The following is a 25,204-nucleotide window of genomic DNA, read 5'->3' on the forward strand; positions in this document are numbered from 1 at the left end:
TGAGGGAAAAAATATGCTTGCAACAGAAACAGAGTTTAAAATAGGAGTATGGTCCATTTGGAATGAAGAAGCTTCTGCAGCTGTGGTCATCCAGAAATCTTTAGAGTTGCTTATACTGACAGTAGACCTCATATGGCTTTTTGATTATTTTCTTGCTAAGAATCTGAATAATATTTTCCTTTTGGCCTGTGTGATCTGGTTGTTTGTTTTCTTCCTCTCCCCCTTGCTTAACTTTTAGAAGGAAAGAATTTTCTAGTTCTTGATATCACAGTGGACAATGAAAGTATAAGCATCTAGCTTCTGAAAGATTAGTGGTTTCAGAGGTAACCTGTAATATTTAGAGAAGTGTTCAAATAAGATCAGCTCAGGCAAACAGAACTTAAACATTTCATGTCCCAAGTGATAACATGATATAATTACATAATATTTTACATTTCTCTAGTACTTTCTACACTTAAAATCAACTAATGCAATCTGTGAAAATTTTTGAAAGATTTGTCATTGTTGGAGATTAAAAGTATTTACAAATTATTCTGTGCAAAAGAAACAGCAGCTGCATTTTCTCCTGTATAGTTTATTTCAGTCATTACTTGGTATGTTTTCAACTAGTTGATGTGATAAACTTAATGGAATTCCAGTTTTGTGACTTCCATTTTGGTTTTCTGTTAAGGTCTAAGCTGCTTTTTCATTTCATGAGTCAGATGAAATAGAAACCCAGACAGAAATGCATTAGTTCATTTAGACAAGCAAAGGACAGTAGGTTTGGTACTTCTTAGCTCTACCATGGTAAGTCATGGTAGTTAAGGCTTTAGTAAATGAAAGTCCTTGAGTAAGTTCCAGTCCTTGAGTAAGTTCCAGTCCTTGAGGCAGGCACAGATGTGGGAACAATCATCTTGGTTTCAAGCTGTTGCAAGGAGGAATTGCAGTTGTGCACACAGAGCCATGAAAGCAGTGGCCTGACACTTAAAGAGGAGCTGGGCTAAACAACTCCTGTATGTGACACCACCTAGTTAAAAAGGACGTTAATGTCCTTGGAGCAAAATTGTTAAAGATGTGTAGTTATTGAGATGGCTCTGAATTGAATTCAATTAAAACACAAAGTGCTCTTAAATGCAGGATGCTAATTAACATAGATTGGACTTGACTAAGAAAAGGTGCTTGTAACAATTATATTAAATCATCTGCCTCCTTTGAAAAGTGTTCTTTTTATGTCTTAAAAGTAGTTAATGGTGTTAGTAAACTTTTCAGTTAGATAACTGTGCCACAGTTCTCTATTTGTTTGATTCTTTCTTGTTATTTTTTAAAAATAAGGCATTAGCTCTTCAGAAAAAAATCTTAGCTCTTCAAAAAAATCCTTCACTTTTGCCTTTTGTACAGGAACACACACTTTCTCCTTGCTGACATTAAATTATTTCTATGCAGTAAAATTTGTAATACAGTAACATCTTTAAAAGAAATAGTAGCATTAAGTGACATTAAATAACTTGAATTTGTTTAATTGCATTTAGTTATTATCTTTTCTGTGAGATATAAGGAAGAAAAGCTTTTAGTTGCTTCCTCCGTGCTTCTCCCTTGAATGTGCTCTCTTTCACACAGAAGATTAAGTTACTCCTGTGATTTTCAATATTAATTTCTGTATTTTTGAGAAGGAATTGTGTGATGTAAAAAGTGATGACAGTACCAAAGTTTGGTGATGTCATTACAGACATGATATATGGGGGTTTTCTTGCTCTTTATGATCATACTTTTCCTACCTGTGCTCATCCTAGCAGCTGTAGTTGGTTAAAGGCTGCAAATGCATCCTGATGAATTTCCCCTGTAAACTTTGCCACAGATCTGTCTCTGTTTTTGAATCTCTTGTTCCTAATAACTGGGAATGTTTCTAGTTCTACAGAAGAAACTGTGTAAGCTACAAAAAAATGAAAGTTTACAAGTGGAAAAAATTGGTTTAAAAATGCAAACAAATATTTCTGATACATTTGAAGTGTAAGTTACAAAAGAAGGAAACAAAGAGGGCATTTTTGTCAAGCATTAAGAATAAAAGAAGAAAAAGAGGCATTCTACAAAATCAGTAGGAAACGAGTGAAAAAAGAGCATAAAATTGTGGAGGGAGCTTGTAGAAGATGCTGTTATGTAAGGGCACTGGGACAGGAACATCTGTGCTCTTGTACAGAGCTGCTTAAACTTAGTCTGAATCAGTGGTGTTTTGCTACAATTTGTGTTAGAAATGTGTCTAAGTATTGTAAAACTAAGACCTAACAAGATAAAATCTGGGGTTTACAGGTCAAGTATTTAGAGTTTTGAAAATGTTGGTACTTGTGTCAAGTTGGATTGAGAAGTAGATTAGAAGATGGAATAAAATAAGGATGCTTTGATTTGTGTTACTGTAGTGTTCATCTGGCTGCCTGTTTTAACATAAGAGGTCAGACTGTATTTGTAGAGGCAAATCTTAATTCTGACATTTTTTAATGTGAGGTGTTGGTCCCTCCTCCCCACCATTGAGTAATAATTTTCTTTTAAAAAAGGTTGATTTTGTAGACATTCATAAAGGGCATGTGAACCACTATTACCTTTGCTCAATACCCTTTTTCTTCTGTCTTTCAGTGGAAGTAAGTTTGATGCAAGCAAGGTGCATGTCAGGTGCTGTTAGCAGGGCTGGCTGGAAATAGGCTGGAACAATTCTGCAAGAACTGCTTTTATGAGGTCTCATTTCATTCTTGTGTCCTTTTACTTTTGTTTTTCAAATTCTTCCTCAGGTCAAACAAGCATAGCAGCTGTTTCTTATCTATAAAGACTGCTTTCTTCCAGCTGTCCTGTGCTGTAAGATCAGTATAGGATGGGAAGGACTGAGGGGTGTGTAAATAAAAACAGTTTGGGCTCACATTCACTGCATGCTTGTTTTTCCCTTTCAACTGTTTAAACTGTTGAAGTTCCAAGAAAATACTTAAAATACTTTCCATTAGTTAATTACTTTTATGCCGTATCACTTACTTGTTTTTCTGAACATTGTTGGAGCAACAGTAATTTGGATTCTGGAAAAGATTATAGTATTTATAAATACTGTAGAGTTTTCCTATAATCCCTAATTGAAATTAAAATCTCTATTATATCTGCCTATTTCTATAGATTCCTAATATTTTGCATAAATAATATTTTTCTGTTTTCCAAATATAGGAACTGTTTGTGGTTGAAATTAAAACATTTTTGTGCAAGATCAGAGAAACTGACTTTCTATTCTAAAATATTTAGTGTTTTTCAGTAGAAAATTTGGAGGAACATTGCGATTGAAATACTCTGCATGGAGGACACAAATTTTGCCTTAACACTTAGGAGAAATAATAAAATAAGAGAATTGTCAGTAGCAATTACTACCAGTAGCAATAGGAATTGCTAAGATTTTTTTCTTTCCTTTATACAAGAAGTGTTCATGATGCCATATCCAGTGTAAGAGAAGTAATTCTTTGGTCAGGGGCTTGCATGGAAGATGGATTACTGCTGGAAAGATTCATACTGGAGGCTCATCTTTCACCTTTAAATTTAGATAAATAGCAAAATTATGTAAAAATATGCAGAGTCCTTACTGGGCAAGGCAGGAAACTGTAGAGGAAAGTGTGCTCAGGTATATTTGAGTTCCAGATTGCACTTCACTTATCCTTTACATGTTTTGGAACTCTAAAACGTAACATAGTGCACAGTTGTTAATGGACTCCCTGCTGCATGGAATTTGAAACAGAACATGTATTTTTGTGTCATGGTTCCACATTATTTTCTGTCTTTGAATATCTATAGCTAAATTTCTCTGCTTTATGTCAGGAGCTATAAAGTTCTTGAGATGAGAATGTGTGGCAATAAAAGATGGAAATCTTAATTCTCCTCAATACCTAGTCAGTTCCACTGAACTGATATATAGTATATAGTAAAATATATATTTTATATAGTAATATAAAATATATATTTTATATAGTAAAATAAATTAATGTTTTCTTTTACTATTGATTTATGTTTTTTAGTAAAGTTTAAATTTATTTTCACTCTTTCAGCCAAAAGAATTCAATTTTCTTGCTTATTAGGCACAGGTAATTACTAAGATATTTTATTGTAGAGCTGTTTAATCTTTTTGCATATGTGATCTGAGAGAAAATTGGTTTTCTCTTACTAAATGATATATTTATTTTTATTTTAGGCCAGTTTTATCTTCCCTTGACTCAGGTGCTGGTTGACCTTTCAATAGCAGCATTGGTTTGGTTCCTTGTTTATTTTGAAATGTTGCCAGAAGTTGGGGGAAAGGGGAGGAGGGGAAGACACGTTCCCTTTATTTTATCCCATTTTAGGATTTTATGCATGATTTCATAACTTTGTGGTAAATACAATAGTACATATTTAATACAGCTTGGTGATTTATGTTTGCAACAGACTGGAAACAATTGACAGTACTTCTCTTAAGCATAACCAAAAACATAATGAAGTTTATCCAGCCAAGTGTCAGGCCACAAATAAAGACAGGCACATGTGTGGTCAACCTGCCCTCCATTCCTAGGAAAACTGCCATTGGACCAAATGAACTCGTTTTAAATCAGGCAGGAAATCTTTGCCAGACTGGACCCAGACTCGTGTGCGTTGATGGCTCAAGACTGTGCCCAGCCTGCAGCTGAGTTGGCTTCTGAGCCAAACCCAAGTCCAGGCCTCTCTGCACTGAGGTGCCAGTGGCCTCTGTTACCTTTTTCTCTTCCAGGCTGATTCTGTGTTCCAGCAGTCTGGCAGAAGGCTTCACTCTACTTTGTGTCATCTTCACAAGTTTGAAGCCTGCTGTCACATACCTAGTGAGAGGATAAGCTTAAATGATGTACATTTTTCCTGGACAAAGAATACTTTCAGGAATTGTTCAAAATGGAGGAGAACGTTTTGCTACCATTCATTGTTATAAATGATCAATTTTGTATAATCAAAATCAGCTTTTGTACTTCTCTAATTATGTAGCTAAATGAAAATGAGTGACATGGTGGGTGGGAGCAGGCACAAGTGTCTGGAGGAACAGGGAGACCCTCTCTGAGAATCAGGTTTAGGGTTAAGAAAGACAAAGCCCATCTGGACATGAATGTAACAAGAGATAGAAAGGACAAGAAAGGTTTCTACAGGCACTGCAATTACAGAAGACTAAGGAAAATATGGGGTCACTGATGAATGGGAGGGGAGATCCTAAAGGAGACTGTCCAGTTACTGAGTGCTTTGTTCACCTTGACCACTACTGGAAAGACCAACCTTCAGCAATCCCAGGTCTCTGAAACCACTGCAGAAGTCCAGTGCCAGGTAAACTTAACCTAGACGGAGGAGGATCAGCTCAGGGGATATTTAAAGAAAGCAGACACAGACAAGTCCCTTGGCCTTGCTGGAATGCACCTGCAAGGGCTGATGGCATTGTGTCAGCTACCCTTGGAAAGTGGTGGGGATTGGGAGAGGTTTCTGAGAACTGGGAGAAAGCCAATGTCTTATAAAAGGCAAGAAGGAGGATCCAGGGAACTACACTGATTACACTAATCCCTGGAGAGGTCATAATGAAGAAGGAATAATCATGGAAGCCCTTTCCAGATACATGACAGATAAAAAGGTGATTTGTAGTAACTGGCATGGATTTATGAATTTCTGGGTAAATTCTCCCCAAGAAAAGCTGTATTTTTGATAGGTTGCTGATAGTTTGATTTGAAATCTGTTTCCCTCTGTTTATGTTCATTAGATAATTCTTAAGCATTTTTTGTTATAGTATTCATCTTTTGCAGTTACTGGCAAACTCTCTTTTTCAATAATCCTTTCTGTAGTTGTTCTAATGGTTTTTTAGGCAAGTAGAAGCCTTGAGAGATTATCTTTGTTCAACTTCATTGTGTAAAGGATGGTAAAAGCTCAGGTACACAATAAATTATTACCACTTACCTTATGAACAAAATCACAGGATAGCTGGAATTCTGGGACCTTCTAACTCTCCTGTGTGCATTTCATACTCAATCCACCTAGTTGCTGTGTGTCTAAGGGGAAATCCTCAGGGAGGATTGGCCTCTGGGTGCTTCACAGGGTGATGTCAGGCCTGGTTAGAAGTGTCTAGCCCAAGCTTCTGATCTAAGTAGGTTTTAGTTACTGCAGGTTGCTCAGGATGGCATCCAGTCAAGTTTTGGATACCTCAGGGATGAGTTTTCCATAACCTATTTAGACATACCTGATTCAATAGTTGACCAAGCTTGTGGTAAAAAAAAAAACAAACCCAACCAAAAACCAAAAAACAAACAAAAAAAGCCAATCAAAAAAGATGTTTTCCCTATGTCAAGGCAGAATGTCATGTTCCACTTGTCTAATCCCTGCCTAATGCTCCCTTGAGAAGAGTCTGGCCCTGCCTTCTCATGCCTTTCCACTCAGTAATAATTGAAGACAGCCCTGAGATCTTGCTGTGGCATTTTGTCATGGTGCACAGACCTGGTGCTCAGCCTCTGCAGGTACATTCTGTGTGTCAGTTCCCAGCCATCCAGGTGGGACCTGCAGCTGGAGATACACCAAGTCTAAGCTGAGCTCTGAGTGTGTTCCAGAGACTGGCTCCACATCCCCAAGGCGTGTGCTGCCTGTTCCAGTCAGCTGGCTTTGTTTCCTGCTGGCTTAGCTATTGTTGAGAAGCATTTTGTGTTCTGATGAATAACCAAAATAAGCATTTCTAGAACATGACTTTGGAGTGGCAATGTGTTATTAATTCCAATAGTTATTATTTGTCATACATAAGTCCAAGAACTATTTTCCACTTACTGCTCTAAGATAAACAGTTTGATGAAAAGCTTATCTTAATATTTAATGTGGTGTTTAACAATTCAGTAAAATAAAAAAAAAACCACAACATAATAGTCTGTCAATAAAAAAAGAACCCTTCCTATCAAACAAAATCCCTATGACAACTGTAGGCCAGATATAACTGGGAAATTATCTTATGTTTCTCCACAAAGATAGATGCAATTTTTATGATTTGAAGATGAGGATGTGTTTTTCAAGCTCTGTCTTGGTCAGTTGGAGGATTACTGGTAGATGGATTTTCTTAATGTTGTTGTATTTTCCTTGTTTGCTTCTGTTGGGACAGTGAACAAATGGTTTTGGTCAGCAGCTTCTCAAAAAGAGCACACAAAGAAGCTGTGGCAGCAGTTTATGTCAATCTGATAGCATCTGCTGTCACCTGGTTTCACCTCTTCCTAGAGCAGAAAGAGATCCAGGGCAGGCTGATGTGATTCTCTGCTTCCATCTCCAGTTGCTGCCATGAACCCCATAATCATCACAAAGGGAACAGGAATAAGGACATGGCATAGTTTGGAGTTCAGGGCCCCTCTTTGTTTCATTATTTTTGAACTGGCTGAAAAGTGTCTGCAATCACACGCACATAGGGGTTGGCCAAATGGGTAAAAATAAAACACAGATTTCAGATCTGTAATGTTGGATTTTGCCCATCTAGGAAAGAGTTGTTGCATGATTGTTGTAGTTTCATAGGTTTAAATGTAGTGGCAATAGTGCAAAATTTAAAAATATAAACTATCATCATTTAAAATGTCAAATGCAGCAGCTGAGAGAGAACTCAGGATGGCAGCTGTGATGTGCCATATTGATAAATCAAAAAAATAAATTCAAAGCATATGATCTCAGTAATGTGATCCAGATTATGTATTAGAGGGTAACAGTTGTGCATTTGCAGTGCTAGAAGTTTACTTTGTCTTTGACCTGGTGTGCACTAAAGGTACAGTGGTGCTGCAGTGGGATGAGTCATATTTGTGCTTAAGCTGTACTAACAATCTAAGTTTCTATTCAAATGAAACACAGAAGTTCAATTTGTAGTGTAAAACTATAGATATGCTTATTCCATAAGAATTGTATTTTCTTCTCTTTGTTGCATAAGAGGCAGAGGGGACTCTAAGGTATCAAACTTTGAGTGTGGGGGAGGTACTTGTTGGGGTAAAGTCTTAGAGTGAGTGTGAGAGCATTTCTACCCAAGTGATGAGAACCTCCTGGACATGATTGACTTAAATTAGCTTGATTGGTTTTTATCAATTGCAGCTGCACTATTTAGCATAAAAATGCAAAACATCCAAAAATCATTTGCCTTGCAGTGTAGTAGAAAGATGGTTTTAGTTAGTCTTTAAGATGTTTCAAATGTTTATTCTACAAATATTCTCTGAGAATGGATCCAGAATATATCCAGTTACAGAGAATTAGTAAATATATTGTAAATATTGAGGAAATTAATTAAGGAAAATATGCTGCTTTATGAATTGCATATTTGTGATTTTTGTTTTCTTTTCCTTTAATTGTGTTAGTAATTTAAACACTTCAAAGACACTTGTTGTAGTGTCATAATAAGGCACCTGCCATTAAAAGCTAAAAGAGAAAGACTGGAAATTTTGTGTGATGTACAATTATCTGACTTGCTCTCTCAACCAGTGTCATGCTTGAGAGAAATCCTGAATAAATTTCTTTCTAAATAAGGCAGGAAAGTTTTAGACCAGCACTGAGGGTTGCAACCCAGTGTTGAAAACTTGACCAACTTGACCAGGGTAAGGCTCCTGCTGTTATTTAAAGGCTGTATTCTGTACAGTGAAGTATGATATATGATACACATTTTCCTTTTTGTAGAACTGTACTTGTAAACTCATGATCCTGCCTTTGTTTCTAAGTTTCCTCTTTTTTAGTGGCTTAATAATTTTTATAACATGTGACCTCTAGGCTAATTAAGTGCATCTTCATGTTCCTTGGATACTTAATGTTTAACTCACAGGAGAAATACAAATATTTAAAACTTGCATAATTTACTATTGTTAATTGTAACCAGCATTTGTGCTGAAAAAGAGCCCTTACTCATATGTGAAATAATAGATTATGTTAAAGAGTGGGATTACCTGAAGTCTTATCTTTTGCACACTTTTAAATGTTTTTGGTACAAGAGGCCTGTTAAGGTCAAATCGTTTTATTACTCCTGGACTCATTTAGTCTTACATGTTCCTAGGATAATGATGCCAATTTTGATCTTTAGACAGGTACTTGGAATTAAGATGTAGAAAATGGAAAACTGTCCAGTTAATTCCACTGGCTGAAGAAATTAAATATTTATACATTTGTGTATATAAAATTTATAAATTTGTAAAGAAATCACAAGAAAGTGTGGAGACTGCTTTATTTTATCCCTGTGCTATCAATTTCATACTTGCTGACATTCAAAATTGCATCTATAATTAAAATTCACTAAAGAATTTTTTTAGCACTCTGTTAGGTCTTGCAGTCCAGTACAGAGATGAATGAGGGCAGAAGGTTATATTTCTTCTTGCATAAATAATACAAATTTTAGAAAGTTTCAGCCTCATAGGCACTTAGCATCTGCACGGGTTTACAGCCAGCCTGGTGAGATATTACTGGGAGTATAACACATGCAGGAAGAACAAAGGCTGACTTTGCTGTGCTGAATTTAATTTTCAGGAATGATAGGCATAAACTCCTCTGTTTTTTGTAGAGGTAGAAATCAAAGAGGCTAATACACCTTGTATTAAAAAAAAAAAAAGTTTTTGTAATGCAACATTAAGTAGATGTAAATTTAATAAATTAATTAGATTTTACATAGTTGTTGTTATTTGCCAGTCAACTGCTCTTCCCTTTATTTAGTAAGGAAAAGATCCTTACTAAAGGGGTACTTGGAAACTAAATTCTTTAAGACAGCTTGGCAGCTGCAGAAAGAAGTATTAGGACTTCTTTCACATGTCTTTTTAAACTTACTGGTTTGAAAGGTGAGGTTTTTCTGGGGGATTGGTTTTGGTTTTGTTTATTTGCTTTGCTTCCACTTGAGAGATGGTATTGTGATACTTTTATATGTTGATAAATACAATTAACTTTACATAGTGCAGGGCAGGATCTTATGTAGCTAATCTATGCTAAACTTTGCATTAAGATTCCTTTTGTGTCCTGGCATTGTCCTGTTTCTTGAAATGTATCTTTGTTTTCTCAATCTTTTGAGGAGATTGAAAAAAGGAGCAGAATTTCACCCATGTGCAGAATTATCCATGTCTGGGAAAAAGATTACTTTCAGAATGTTTTCCAGGAAAAGAAAAACAGATGAGGAGTAGTACTTTATTTATTTATTTACTTTTAGAATTTTCTTAAAGGACAGGTTTAAAAGGCTCCATGTTAATGTCAGCTGTCAGAGATTTAGGAATGAATTTTCATACTCAGGTTTCATTCCTATGACTAGTAAATCTGATTTCATGTAGCCTCTCCTCTGTGTTAAATTATTTATACCCCGATTTTTTTAGCAGTAATATTTGTTTATACATTAATATGCATATACGTGAATATATATATACATATATGTACTATTTATATATAGACTGAAAAGAATTAACTCAAAATGAGAGATTTGTTACAGAAATTGGGGAATATTTTTATGAGATTTTGTCTGGAATGCAGTCATCCAGGTTCAAGAAAGATGAATTCCAGATAGAGAAGAAGAGGAAGGTTAGGGGAATGGATGATTAGGAAAATAAAATAACCTTCTTATGATGCTAAAAAGGCTTGAATCTATCACTGCATTGTGGTTTCATTTGCAGGAATCATTGCAGCCAATTCATTTTTCTTATCAATGTTGTGAACTGGTGGCATTCTTTCTTTCTCCTGTGATATATTGGCTAAGGAATAGTAATTTCCAATTGAAGGATAAACAAGTTTTTAAACAACTTTAATTGTTTACATGATGTAATCTTACTGGACTCTAAAATACTTAAAAAAAAAATCCTGTTTTTTACCAAGGTAGAATTGTCAGTTTATGCTCAACATCTTGTAGCTTAAATGTTATATGACAATTTAGTATTATTTAGATGTCATACTCTGGTCTTTGAACAATTTGAGTTTGTTTTGTGCACAAAAATATGTAGAGGTTTCTTTCTCCTGTCCACTTAAAAATGGAATCTGTTTGTCTTTACATGAGAATTTTTTAATTATTTTCTCACATGTCATTTTTCGAGGAAACAAAATGAGGCAATGGTTTCATCCTAAAAGAAATTATTTGAAATGTCCATTTTCTTTTTTTTCTCAGCTGAACTTCTGCTTCAAGCTTGTGAATATGGGAAACTTCTCACAGTCTGCCTGAGCAGGAGTAGTACTGCACTTCCTAGGGGCATTGATGAGATTTTTTGCATAGTCTTTATAATAATGCTAACAGAAGTTGGTCTGCTCTCTAGATGCTGCACATCATATTGCAGGATTCCTTCCAACCTGCTATTCTAAATTATAATAGCAGTTCTTTATCAGAAATCTTGAATACATCGCAAGTTTCAGTGGGACAACTGTCATTATGGGACTGTGGATGTTTCCTTGGGAATTTTTGGAAAAGATACTGCTCCTAAATGTCTTTCCAGAAATTCCTTAAGTTTCCTGCTCTCCTGAGTCTACACTCCATCAAACTATTTACTTTTATTGTGCCTTTGTGGCACGGTGCTCCTCTGACTTCTTGTATAAAAACACTTTTCAAATGTATTAATAAAATGTTCTCTTGTAGCTAAATAGTTCCCTCACTTCCCCACTGATTGTTTCTGTTTCTTCATTATGATACGAAGTAATAGTTTTATTTCTCCAGCATTTTTTCCCTTAGTACATTGAATCAAGTAGATTTTAAAAAGCCTTTGGAAGACTTACAAGGGTCTTGGAAATTAGTTGAGAGACCTGTGTGTTGAAGACTTTGTTGTGAAGAGCCAGTGTTGAGCTGTGTTCAGCTCAGCTGAGGACTCTCTATTCATTTAGTCCCCAGGTGTTGGCTGTTGTTCTTGGAGGTTGCATGGCTCTTTGAAAGTAGTTTTTGAGTTATTTCACTGCTGATTCTTTCCTGAAAGCACCCCTTACGTATTTGACACTGTAAGAGCATTTCTGTGATAGGGATTGTTTTCATATCTGACTTTACATGGCTTGTTTAGTGTCAAGGCTGTGAGGAAAGCAGCACTTACCAGTTTTGCTTTATCTTGCTCATACAGATGCTATTCTGTCCTGAGGAACTTTGTCCCAGATGGAATATAATTGTGGTAAACTAGTAAACCTATAGCTTCCAGATGAATAATAAATAAATACAAGATTAGATCTTGTCATGGCTCTGACTTGCTGCTAGATCATCTGGCAGACTGGATTCAGTAAAAATATTTGGCAAGGTAATCTCTATTAGAAAGTTAGGCAGCCTGCAACTGAAACTTGTCTGATTTCATTCCTGCATAATTTTTTATTTTTAATTTACCATTTAACCTCTACTGATATCACTGTATTTATTAAAATAATTAAATTGATATTTTTATTTCCGTAGTTCCAATCTCATGCACTGTTTTACAGTATTATTTGGGTCTCATTACTTGCCTTAAACTGTTCAAACATTTAAAATATGAGGTAAAGTTCTCCTCCATAATCATTCCTGTGATTATGGAAGTTCTTTAGAGTAAAATGCCTTTTCCAGTTCTACCTAAAATACCTAAAAAATGGTACTGCAAAGGTGAGATAAGTAAGGAGCTACCAGTTTGGAATCTGAAACAGTCCTTTCAGTCTTTTGACAGGAGCCTCTCATGATCTAAGTAGCCTTTCCCTTGTCTGGAATTCTTATCACAAGCCAGCACAATCTCTGGAAACTAGTTTGGAATTCTGTTTCCAGCATAAAGAAGGAAATATTTTTGCAGTGTCTAGGATAGCCAGAACAGTTGCACTTTTGTTTCAGTAGGAGCACAGTCTGCTTTTTGGTTGAGGTGCTTCATATTAAAAAAATATCAAGCCTTGTCATTTTAATCTATAAATTAATAGATGTGATACATTATTTCAAAGAGCAATTTCCTAAAGGGCTCAGAATATCCCTGAATTTTATCTTGCTCACATATCAGGGGAAATAAGCAAGAGGTTGCCTTGCCTCAAAAGCCATGCAATGGAAAGTTCTGAGTTCTGGAAGGACCCAGGGGACTGAAGGTTTGGCTGGAGGACGTCATGGGGGGAAGCAGACCTGTAATGCTTCATGGTACTCAAGGTCCTTATCAAACCAGCTGATGTTTCCTGTTGTCCAGGAGATTATGGAGCCTGTTGAGAGAGGGAGGACTTCACTCTCAGCTGATGTATTTGGAAACTTTTGGAGGTGAATTTTTAATTGGAGGGATTACAAGTATTTGAAGCTTATTCCCTCTTGTAAGAAATGCAGCAGTTTTCAAAGAAAAGGCTGTGACCTGGTTTCTAGAAGAATGTGAGCAGGAGAGATACAAGAGTCAAATTGCCATATTTCATGGAGAAAATGCGGTGCTGTATTTAAAATAAGCAATATATGTTTAGTGTATTATTTTAACCTTCTTCTCTGTTTGCCATGTTCTTGTGAATAAATGAAAAGTAATGCCCAAGCTGTTTTATGTCATTCTGGGAGCTGGCTGTAGCTTCTGGAAGATAAGTCTGTAGTTGAGCTGATTCCAGCTGGACCTGCAGCTGTAGGAATGTCTGATAGTGAAGTAGGTGACACAACCAGGTGCTCCAGTTTCAGAACAGGGTGAATCATGAGATTCTCCTCTGTGAGATGGGTCACTCAAAAGATGTGAGATTGAGAGAGATGTTGAGGACACAGCTCATCCCTAGAAGCCATAGCACAGCTCTTGGCTTGCTGGAGAGAGGTTTTACCTACAGGGACCTCCTTTATTCTGAGTAGGTTACAAACATAAATGTGATTTTTGAAAATCACACATTTATTGCTGTGTCAACTATTTTTAATTACTAAACCCTATTGGTAAAAAAAGCTAAACAGAAAAAGTTCATGTAAAAACTCTATTTTTGCCATATTGAAAATTAATCAATCTTTACGAATGATTCTTTCATGGAATTCTACTAGTTTTTTTCATGAAGCAGTTAAACACATTGGCTTGACTTTAAAAAAGAATACCATGGCTTTCTAATTAACTTTCTATTAACCTATTACAGTACAATAGCATTTGAATATTGTTGAAGACAGAAATTTCAGAAGTTAAAAGCTTCCAAGATTGATAGTTTTGTAAATTGATTTTAAGTATTTTGAATTTATAACTATCATTATGTTGCTAAATAACATTGAATCTGGAATGCCTGACTTCCTTTTGCAGTAATTCAAAAGTATTATAATAGCTATAGTTTTATAGTGAGCATAAAAATCAGTGAGGTAAATTCAGTGAGGTAAGGTTAGTGCTGGAAGTTTTGTTAACAAAAACTGTAAGTATTAGCACATGAGTTACAGTTCCCATGTGTTTTCCAAAATTTGTTGGACTAAACTGAATACTAAATTCTGAACTTTGGACTAGTTGCTTTAAAGTACTTAATTTTAGTGGTAAGAATAAACAAGATATAAATTAGAGTAAACCAGCTGGTAGGCAGTTGGCTGCATTGATAAGGTACACTGATCAGAATTCCTTGTGGCATGTTATGTTCCACAAGGACAAGCTTCCTACTGCCTGAAGGAACCATTAATATGTTGTTTACAAGGTTCACTGAAACCTTTTCTGGTGTAGTTTGACCCATCAGTTTACCAATTTTCTCTTTTAAAGAGCAGAATAATCTGAACTAGAGGATAAGAAGAATGTAAGAAAAATAAAGATTGATTAGTAGAGCTGCCAAAGCTGTTGAGGGTGGAGGCTGGGAAGTTTATGAAAATTGTTGGTGTCATCTTCAAGGATTGAGTAAAGTGATCTTGAGGTGTTCCAGCTCTGGGTGCTTCTCCTGCCCTTGTACTGAAGGACTGAGGAGCTCGTGACAGAGATTCTGTCAGGGAAATGGCAGGAGTTTGTTCTCCTGATGGGAGCAGCCAACACTGGCCTGTGTTGGCAAAACATCTCCTCTTGCTCACTGTTTCCCTAGTCTACAAAGTCCTCCCCTTGTGTCAGTTCTTAAATACTGAAGTAGTAGAAATAAAACAGTAAACTAGATTATGCTTTAAGAATATAAAGCCTATAAACTCTCAGCTGAATTAAAATGTGAACTAGAGCAACTTAGAGCAGTGGAGAGGTGAGAATGTTGTTTGAGATAATGACTGAAAGTGGAATTTTCTTCTGTGAAGTGAAAAAGCTAGCAAGCTTATTAGAGTTTCAGTTTGGAACAGAGTGTAAAGGATATTGACTGTACAAAATTCAGGTGTCTACAGCTTCAAAACGTTCTGCCTTTTCTGCCTTGAATTTTACATACATCAGATGTTTTTGATAGAAATGAATGTATGGCTTGCCAGGTACAGCTATTGCTTTGAAAAATATAATCTTTATCATATCAGACTAAAAAATGAGGGACAAATATGATGAAGAGGTAGTTTTCATTATATATTCTTATTTTAGAATATATTTTTTTTGGGGCTTTTTTAAAATGGCTCTGGAGAGTACAATTGGGACACATGATATTCTTTCTATACTTGTAGTTAAGTTCTCATATTTGCAAAAGGGCCCATGTGAGAATATGCTGTCTGTACTAATAATTCAGTAGTTCTGTATGGAAAATCAGAGTGACAGGTCTTTTATTCTTGGTTTAAATTGGTTTTCATAGTAACAGCTTAGAACTTCCCAAGATATATGTGGGTGCATAAACACAGGCACTAAGATCTTTAATAGAAACTTGCATTTTTTATTAACTGAAGATTTTCCTTAAAAGATGGTTGCATAAAATACTAAAAGAGCAAATAATAGGGCTGTGGAGCCTGTAGTGATGATGAAGGGGGAGAATGATGGTACAGAAGGGGAGGAGCAGGGCTCTTGGGCACAGTGGTGAATATTGGCTGCAGTGTGTGCTGGAACAGGGCTGGCTCAGGAGGGGATTACAGTTTTTTCACAGTACCCCAGCTGTGGTACTACAGCACACTTAGGACTTCAGCAGAACCTTCAGGTTTAGTTTAAAAAAATTCAGTCAAACATTTGCTTTAAATGTATCTATTTCTGATGATAAAGTAAATCTTAACAGTGAAACACAGTAGTGCTGCTTCACGTTTTACTTCCCCATGGAGCTCCTTAGCACTAAACCACTTTCATAAATGATATATGTAATATGGCATCTAAGTTAAACAGTTAACAGCAAGGAACTTCAAGGAATAGACATCACTACTGAAGCTGGTCATGAGTGGCAGGTGATGACATAAAGATTAATAAAGTTTGACATTGAATTTGGCAATTTTTGCCACTTAAGTGAACTCTTTGTTTCCAAAAATATAACCCAATTCTAAAGTTTTTAGAGTGTGTTGTATATTTCCAGAGCAAGTGACATAGTTTATTGTATAGTAGAAATAAGTAGCTGCTGAGGAAAAAGAAGTTAGACAAAATTAAAAAGCCATTTACTTGGAGAGAGCTTTGATATACTTAATGTGTTAGTTATCAGATCTGGTTTTGCTTTATTTTTCTTGAAAATTATGGTATCCTTCAGGCTGCCAAGTTTTACTAGTAAATATACGGCAAGAGCTTGGAAAAAATAAGTTAAGGACTCTTAAAATTAGATAGTGTTGAGTGAAAAGCCAAAGAGAGGGTTTTTGTGTATGAGAAATCCTTTTCCTTTCAAATATTTATATCTATATATCTGTTGCTGTAAAATGACCCAGATTTAATTTCCTTTCAAATCATATTTAAAATGCCTTAGATGGAAAAGAGGTAGTAACAAAATGGCAGACATTGCTCATAGTGTCCTGGCATGCTCCATCTTTGTACTTCATTGTTCTGTTATTTCATTGTACTTCATTGTTGTGTTATTTTTGGGAGATGTGATTTCACAGTGCCATTTTCAGAGAAGAGACAATTTCTTATATTGGCAAATTTAATCTGGCCAAAAATGAAGTAGTATATTTTGCTTCTGGTCATGCACAAGATGAGGACCTGATTTAACAGCATTTTGGTTTTCTGCCATCTGGAGGTTCTTATTTGACTTATAAGATGATGTCATGCACGCTTAGTGCTGAACAGATAGTGAAAGGTCGCCTGCAGTTCAGCCTGAGGCAGTTTTGTTTCCTATTATGAGAAATGTAAAAGTCTTGGTTCGTGGTTACTACAGGCAGAAAGACAACTTTAGGGAAGGAGAAAATGAATGACATAACTGATATTCTCCTAAACCTCCACATGGCACTCCTGTGAATAGAAAATCAATCTGCACACCCAGTATGAGTTGTCTATTCCGTCTCCCAGGCTGGCACTGGTCAGAGTTCTGCCTCCCCTTTCAGAATAGCTCCTTGCTGTAATTGTTAGTTTGGGATGATATACTTATTCCATCAAGATACTTCATTGTGCAGGTGGATTCTTGAATTAAAGTGCTCTGCTGTATCAGTCTCAAGATGAGGAGATGTAAGAAACTAGATATGTATTTGGCAGATTTTTTTCTGCCACCTAAGACTCTGGTGGATATGCTGTGCTCTTTCCTTCATTGCACTGTCCTTGTGTGAATTAGGGTTAAAAGGATTGAGACTCTTTGGCTGTTTCTCACTGCAATTGAAGCTGTATTTTGGTTATGCTTTAAAGTCTTTATTTGAAGCTAAAGCAGGATTTAATTTTGAGAAGCTGGAGTGGGCTGGAGCTCTGGTTCTGTTTCCCTAGCAGGATGTCACTGGGCATTCAGAATCACTTATTATTATATTTATTATTCAGAACCATTTCATCCTCTCCACCCTCCTTGTGCTCCTAAGTTTTATTGCCTAAAATCCCCCCATTCCTCAGTTGAGTCTAGAGAGCCATGCTTACAGAGTGTGTGGGAAGAAATTTGTGAAGAAGAGTGAGAACTGTCACCTCAGCCCTTGGGGCAGGGAATGGATGGGCAGAGCAGGAAAGATTATTGACTGGGACACTGCTGGGTTCAGCCAAGCAGGACAAGCTGCATCAGACCTGTGGAAGCTGCTGTGTTACCCCAGCCCTGGGGGAATGGTGTCAGTGCTTTGTTTGTCTGAGGGTCCAGTCTCCCCCAGCTCCCTTGACTGGAAGCTTTAGGCTCCTGCCTGGGAATGGAGCCTGGCAGTGGCTGATGGGGAGAGCAGCTTTTGGAGAGCTGCTCCAAGGTCCTGATGAGCTCCTCAGCTGCAGCTGAAAGGCCCAGCAGAGATTTCTGGGGTTTGACTTCAGGGATTGCTTTCAGACGTGAAGCAAAGAAGTGATTAAGTATAAAGAAGATGTGGCAATGAGATTCAGATGAGGACTTTTAGGTTTGTAAAAACTTGCTGCTACTATTATTTCTTGTTTTCTAATTGAAAAAGTCATCTCTGAATCCCTTACTGCACGCTGCTTACAAATTGAGAGATCCTATTAGTGTAATATTGTAAAAAAAGTCTTAAAAATAAAATAAATCTAGTGGAATATAAATCTTTTTTCCAGTGTATAGAAAGGCAATGAGCCATTTTAAAAGCAGGAAGAACATGCATTTTGAGATCCAATAGATCATCTAAATTGGTCCCAAACCAAGTTTTAAAGGGGCATTGAAACTACTTTTGCTTTGAATAAATTTAGTGTTACAAAACTCAGAATATACATATAGATTTAATGATTGTTTTGCACTTTGGTAGTATTCTGATTAACTAGAGAACAAATTGCTTAATGGAGGAGATCCTTTCTGACTTCCATTTGCAGAACTAAAAATTGCTAAGCTTCTATTTATGCCCTTGCAGTTTCTTCCATCTAGCTTTTTTTTATGAATTAACCTTGTACATTTCTAGGAAATACAAACTTTTAACTCTTGTTCTTTATTTTCTAAAGTTTGTATGTTTGAAATTTGGATTAGAGAATCTAATATTTCTCCCTTGCCTGACTGCCTGCAGTTCTCTTGTAGATGGAGAATTATTCTAAATTGCCACATCATACATTTTCAATCTAAACCTTGACTTCTCAGTGGTGAACCTTGCAGCCAAAGAAAGCCTGTGAGTCCACTTAATATGAACACCTCATGGTTCAGAGGTGCAGAAAAAGCCTCTGTTCAAGGAAACCTGTCTCTGTAACAATAAATGATTACACTCCCTTTATCTTTGTGCTCTACTTCCCATGATTATTGTTAGCACTGACCAAATTTTATGGGTATATGTTTTCTTTCAAGATTTTATTTACAATAAGCTTTCAATAATATGAAACTCACAGTGAAAAAAAAAAATCTTGGTTTTCAAAAACTTCTTGTATGATGAAATGTATTCTTCTCCCAAATATTCCCCACCCCCCAGTATTTTATGCTGAGAGCTTCTCAGCAATTCATTTGTAGCTGCTTTTCTGAACCAGAATATGTAAACAGTGGAAGTGTTCATGAAGGCACCAATGCATATCCAGTGTGATTCTTGTACTAATGATGGTTGAAGCCAAACACATTCTCTTTCTTAAAAGAGTTGAGATCTCTGCTGTTTTAATACTGTTTGAATGATATTAAGAGAATAACAAATTTGCATATTTAACAGCAAGAAATGAGAAAATCAAGGGTGCTCACACATTCTGGGCTGTTGGAATTCTCTTGTATTGTAGGTGCAGAGTTTGTGGTTATTTGGAGTGGGCTGGGCTCATCCCCAGTGTCACAGCTGTGAGCAGCAGGTGAGCAGCACTGGCAGCAATGAGCCAGGGAGTGCCCAGGTGCTCTGAGCAACCACCAAAGGGAACAGAGGGCACACAGGGACACTTGCATGTGGTATGAAGAGCATAAAAGGTTGTGCTGTAGAACAGTAAAGAACTGGATGCTTGAAGTCTTCTTTGGTGTTGGTGATGCCTCCCCATCTTCCTGACACGTTTTTTTTTTTTCTTCATTTTAGTGTTTTTTTTTTAAAAAAAACCCCACCAGTGATATATGCAGAGTGTTTTGCTTAGGAAAATCCTTGAATGTCCCTTATTTTGTTTGACAGGTATTTGTGATTACTGCAGGGAAGTAGTCAGACCCATTCGGTAAGAGACTTTTGAAATAAACACTGGAGAAAAGTTTAATAGGTAAAACAATGTCTTAGAGCTCAGTTTGGAAAATTACATTGATGAGAAATAAAACATTTCTCAAGTGTGAATGAAAGAGTAATAGAAAAAAATATGCTAATGATCTCTACTGATCCCTAAATATGCTTGATTTACACACTATAGGTTGATGCCTTGCGGTTACGGTTAGAAGAAAAAGAAACTTTTCTGAATAAAAAAACAAAACAACTTCAAGACCTCACAGAAGAGAAAGGAACCCTTGCTGGAGAAATTCGAGATATGAAAGACATGTTGGAAGTAAAAGAAAGAAAAATTAATGTCCTTCAGAAAAAGGTACGTTCACCGATGAAATGATATATTGTACAACTTTTGAGGCACATTTAAAGGAGATACTCCTGTTTCTTAGTGTATTACCATTAATATATTAAAAAATATGCAGAGAGTCTGTAATAGTAAAATTTTCTAATATAAAATGCCTTGCTTTTATCTGTGGGTACATTTTTTATAATATCATATCAGAAAAATATTAGATGCTGCAATTGTCACATTATTATTGGAGTTAAAGTACTAAAAATCCTGATAAAACTTCTTATCCCTCAACATAAGGGATTCCAGTATCCTTATGAACACTGATTACTACTCTTCCCAAATAATGTAAATAAAATGTGTGGGCCTGCTAATGGATTGGGGTACTGCATTTTTAGCCTGTATGACTTTCTTTTCTGGGTGGAGAGAAGGGGAGTGAAGAAGGAACCTAAATTAAGTCAGTTATCTGCTTTTCTTATGGTATAAAGACATTAAGAAGGGAGGCTCCTTCCAAACAGCCAAATTATCTTATTTCTAATTTTCCACAAGTGTAACTAGCTGCATTTGCTCTCTTTGGAAGTTGGATTCAATCATTACAGTTTTCACCTGGGGAAATGGGGAGGGAATTTCCTGTAGAGGCAGCTCTGCAAGGGTTCTGCATACAGTAGTAGAATTCTAATTTCCAAATCCTTTTTCTCACACTCACCAAAATATTTATGCTACCAGATGTGTCCTGTACACTACTGTTTGTGTCCTGTGTGTCACTGTTTACCATATATGCATTTGTGAGCATACAGAGAAATGAAGGAAAAAATTCTGGCATCACCTATATTTTACAGTATTTATATATTGTTCTCCCCTCCTTTTACAGCCACTCAAAGAATGTCTACTCCTTACATTATTATGTACGTAGTTCATGTTACTGTGGTTTTCCTCCAGGATTCATACAGGGTGTACATGGTCTAGTTGTGCTTCTGTCTGCAGTTGCTTAAGTACCGAATTAAAAAAGGCAAGTTCTTATTTTCCAGAAACTGAGAGGGCTGCTTTTTCAGTTCTGGGATGTAAGGCCAATCAAAGCTGGGATATAAGTACTCATCCACTTTAGTACTATTTCTGAATATTTGCCTTGTTATCAGCGCTGATCATGTGAAAAAAAGCAAACTTCAAGGCTTTTAGCCTGAATGATAGTTTTGGACATATCTTGAGCATTCTGAAGAATAGAATGCATCTTCTCTTATTGTTTGCATTCTAAAAATAACTAAAAAACAAACCCCTGAACAAACCAACAATTACAATTTCTTTTGTACATAGATCTTGAGGAAATGGTTCAGTAAAGAGGAATGTGATGAAAATTTTGTGATGAGTAACTATCACAGAGCTATCAGCTCTATCTGTCCTGGCTTTGTCCTCAGAAATATGCAGCATAACACTTTCCCTGTTTCTAAGAAATCATGGCCATTTTATTAGGGTGTGCAGATGATCTTGCCTCTTTTGCACTTGCTTCTGAATGGAAATAATCATTCTCAAACTACACTCTCTTCACTAGATCATGGAATAAAATATATCATAGCCTCATGAGCTCTAGTATACAAAGAGATAAATCCTGCTAACAGCTGGGTGGAAAATTTGAGCTAGTACTGAACTGATATTTTTAAAACTGAAAGTAGCACTTCCAATAGCATTTTCTATATTGTAGGTTTTTATTTCCTTTCATTAGGGGACCTGTGAAATTTAATTTTTCTGCTGTGGGCTAAAAATACTGGGTTTACTTAGAGAAAAATTAATTTTGATGATTATTTAAAAAAAACCCAATAAGTTTTATGTTTACAGCACAAAAGTTATGCATAGATTTATTTCTCTGAAGCATTCTTTACAACCATATTCTTTTAATGTTAGCATGCTCAAAAATACTAATGCCAGATTGTCATAATACCATTATTTTGTTTATAGAAGAAGAATGTTGTATTTGGAAAATACATTTTAAAATTACCCTTAGGTCACATTTTCAGATATGGATCTTTATTTTACCTGTGTTTCTCTTCCAGTATTCATTCACAGATCATTTGACTAAAGAGAAATTTGATTGAAATATTGTCCTGTTCTGCTCACCCCTCATTTAAGTAAATACAGAGCATGATCCTATAAATGATGCTTTCAGGATTTACTTTTCATGTGCCTGGTGTACAATTCTGAAGTAGAAAATGCTGTATGTCACCAATGCAAACCCAGGATTTTACGCTCAACTGGAAAAAAAAACCAAAACAAACCAATCTACTTGTCTGGTTAACACAAGTGTTCAGCTGCATTTTGGCAGTGCTTGTTAGATAATGACTTCTCATGCTTAGGGCCCTTGAGCATTCCAGTGTCCTTGGCAGCAGATGGAATCTCTTCTCTGGGCCACAGTACTTGCATGCAGAAGGGAAGGTGTTCTGGGTCTATTTGGTTTTTTCAAGAAGCTTTCCTGGCACAGAGCCTTTCAGTTCTAGATAACATTACCCTCACCAGATGAAGTTGTGTCCCATGGCATTCATACCTTGGACAGTCCACGTGTTCTGGCAAAGGGAGGACATCTCCTTTAGGAGCACAGGCAGATTGGTTATGTGTTATTTCAGAAATATGTTGGACTATGTATAGTACTAATTCCTTGCACTATAATATTTGTTATTGCAGTATTTTTGAACAGGCCCTTTTCAGGGGTTTTCAGAGAGCGTAATAGTGGATGCTGTGCTTTAATAAAAAGATTGTTCAATATACCTGTTTTCTTTCCAGTTTTGAAAATATGCCTTTCCAATTGCAAGCATAACTAAGAATAAATTTTTATAGAAAAGTATTTAATCTATCCTAATTACAGTAATTTTATCTTTTATTTTAATCAAATTATAATTTTATCTTTTACTTCTTTCTGGATTGCAAATGACTTTTGCTTTCCTCCAGTTTTTGGTCACATCTTCCAGTATTGATTTCACTTTGGGATGGAAGCCAGACATGTCTGTGTTGAGTATTTAGAAATTTGTTCTCGTTGTGCACATGCATGTGGAGAATTCAGGGAGTGGAAAGCAGGATTTCAGTGACACTCAGGAGGTGGAACAATGACTGGGCCTCACAGCCCTATGTTTACATACCCTCCCTCATCCAAGACTGCTCTGGTTCTGCTCACTCTCCTGAAAACCTTTCTGGAAATGAAGGAAGTGCTTCTAGTTCTTTTTTGCAGGTTCTCTCTGGACATCAGATTCTTCTGACTGTAATATTTTAATTCTTGCCTCATTTTCTTCTTTCTGCTCAGGACCAAATTTTATAGCCTTGTAGTTTTGTTTACTTTTGATATGAGACTTGTGAATAACCAGTTGTGCTCCTGCCTTCAGTTGTTGATGCAAGATAGATGGCTACATCTCTCTCCACTCAGCCTGAAGTAGCTCACTCAGCCTAAAATAACATTTGTTTTAATGGTTGTATTCAAGTAACTGAAGAGGGAAGAATTTGTGTATAGTGCCTAAAAATATTTCTGTCAGTAATAACCTGAAAGTGAGTAGGAAGGAATATGTAACTTGGAAATATGCAATTTCTAGTCTGTATTCCTTCTCTTATATGCATTTACCTGCTGTATGGAAAAATTATTACGAAGGAGATAAAACCAAACCCTGAAAAACTCCTTTTGGAAAGTGGAGCAGTACCTTCTCTTTTCTGGATAGCTGTCACACTGGGAGGGAAGAATAGGTTCTGTTGAGCATTCCCTACCAAAGATGTGGAAGAATCAAGCCCAAAATAGCTGTGGTGAGGCCCATGGGAAGCCATAGCAATGAACACAGGGTAACAAGATGCAGAAAAATGTATGGGCTAGACAAGGATCTGATGGTGCACTGTCCTTCTGTGCAGAGATTTGGGTGTAATTTTTGACCAAATTGAAAAACTGCTGCACTATTCAGTATGATTTGCAGGCTTAAGGGAGGCCCAGCAGTGGAGCAGCGTGTGTTTAGAGGATTTGGATCAAGGTAGATTGGCATGGAGTAATAATAAACTTATGTCAATGTCAGAGGTGCAATATTACTTAATATTTCTTTCTTTTAGAACCTTTGGCACCACTGTTCCATTTTAATGCCAGTAAAGTTGGGTATGCTGTTTTAATAGCCTTGTTTAACCTGGCAAAGCTAGTCTTACACCTCATATCTGTCAGTTTAGCATGCAGAGGGGCAGACCTCAGAAATCTTTAAGTATTTCTTACCAGAATGTTCCAGTTCTATGAATGTGGCCGAGTTGTAGGGTGGAGGGCAAAAGTGCTGAGCTGGATGATGTCCCTCTTTGCCCCCAAATTTCACCTTTTGTACAGTGGTAGAAGTGGAGTATTTTGTCCTCTAGGAATCTACAGATACTTAAAAACTCCAATTATATACTCTGAAGTAGGAGTCTCAGTGATGAAAACAAGTAGCTGTTGAGACAAGAGCAGTGTACAGCATGTAGATCTGGATCATATTAGGACAAGAGCTTGTGGAAATTCTTTTGTGGGGACTATCATAAAAGACCACCAGCTAAAGGGGGCTAATATAATATTCTACCTTGACTTGCTACATAACTTTTAATGTAAAATGTTACAGTTTCCATCTTTAATAGTTTAATCTTTGTGATTGATGAAGTGCTATATAACTAAGGGCCTTAACCTACCAGTTAATTAGCATTTGTAGGAAATGTCATAAAGTCTTAGTTCCAATGTAATAATTGAGATCTGTACCTGGAGAGGCTGGACTACGCATTTAGGTGATATTGTCCAGTTTGTGCTAAATTGTGTTGCACAATTAATTGGATGCATTGCTGTTGACTGTCTTCTACAAAAGAGGAAATGTAGATTTGGTCAGGTTAGGAGTGATTAGGATAAAACAAGGAGTCCTACTTTTGGGCTGAGAAATTTGCACCAGTATTATTGCTTGATGCAGTTTACAAGTAGAACAGTAGCACATTGTGGATAGAAGATGCCTTTGGATTTTTTTTTTTCCACAGTTTAATCAGCTGGGAGC

At 36.4% G+C, this 25,204-nt stretch overlaps 1 protein-coding gene across 18 annotated transcripts in view; it reads left to right on the top strand.

Moving 5' to 3' along the window:
- Positions 1 to 25,204, top strand: part of ERC2 (ELKS/RAB6-interacting/CAST family member 2) — a 413,687-nt gene that overhangs the window by 102,617 nt on the left and 285,866 nt on the right. For all 18 annotated transcript variants that reach the window (XR_014958159.1, XR_014958156.1, XR_002465646.4 and 15 more), the window contains one exon: positions 20,058 to 20,225. Coding sequence is in view for 1 of the 18 variants with exons in the window: in XM_021532844.4 (XP_021388519.1) it covers positions 20,058 to 20,225 (168 nt within the window). In the remaining 17 variants the exon portion in view is untranslated. The remainder of the gene's footprint in view (positions 1 to 20,057; positions 20,226 to 25,204) is intronic.

Source organism: Lonchura striata, chromosome 12 (assembly GCF_050655825.1).
Source record: "Lonchura striata isolate lonStrDom1 chromosome 12, ASM5065582v1, whole genome shotgun sequence".
Lineage (NCBI taxonomy): Eukaryota > Metazoa > Chordata > Aves > Passeriformes > Estrildidae > Lonchura > Lonchura striata.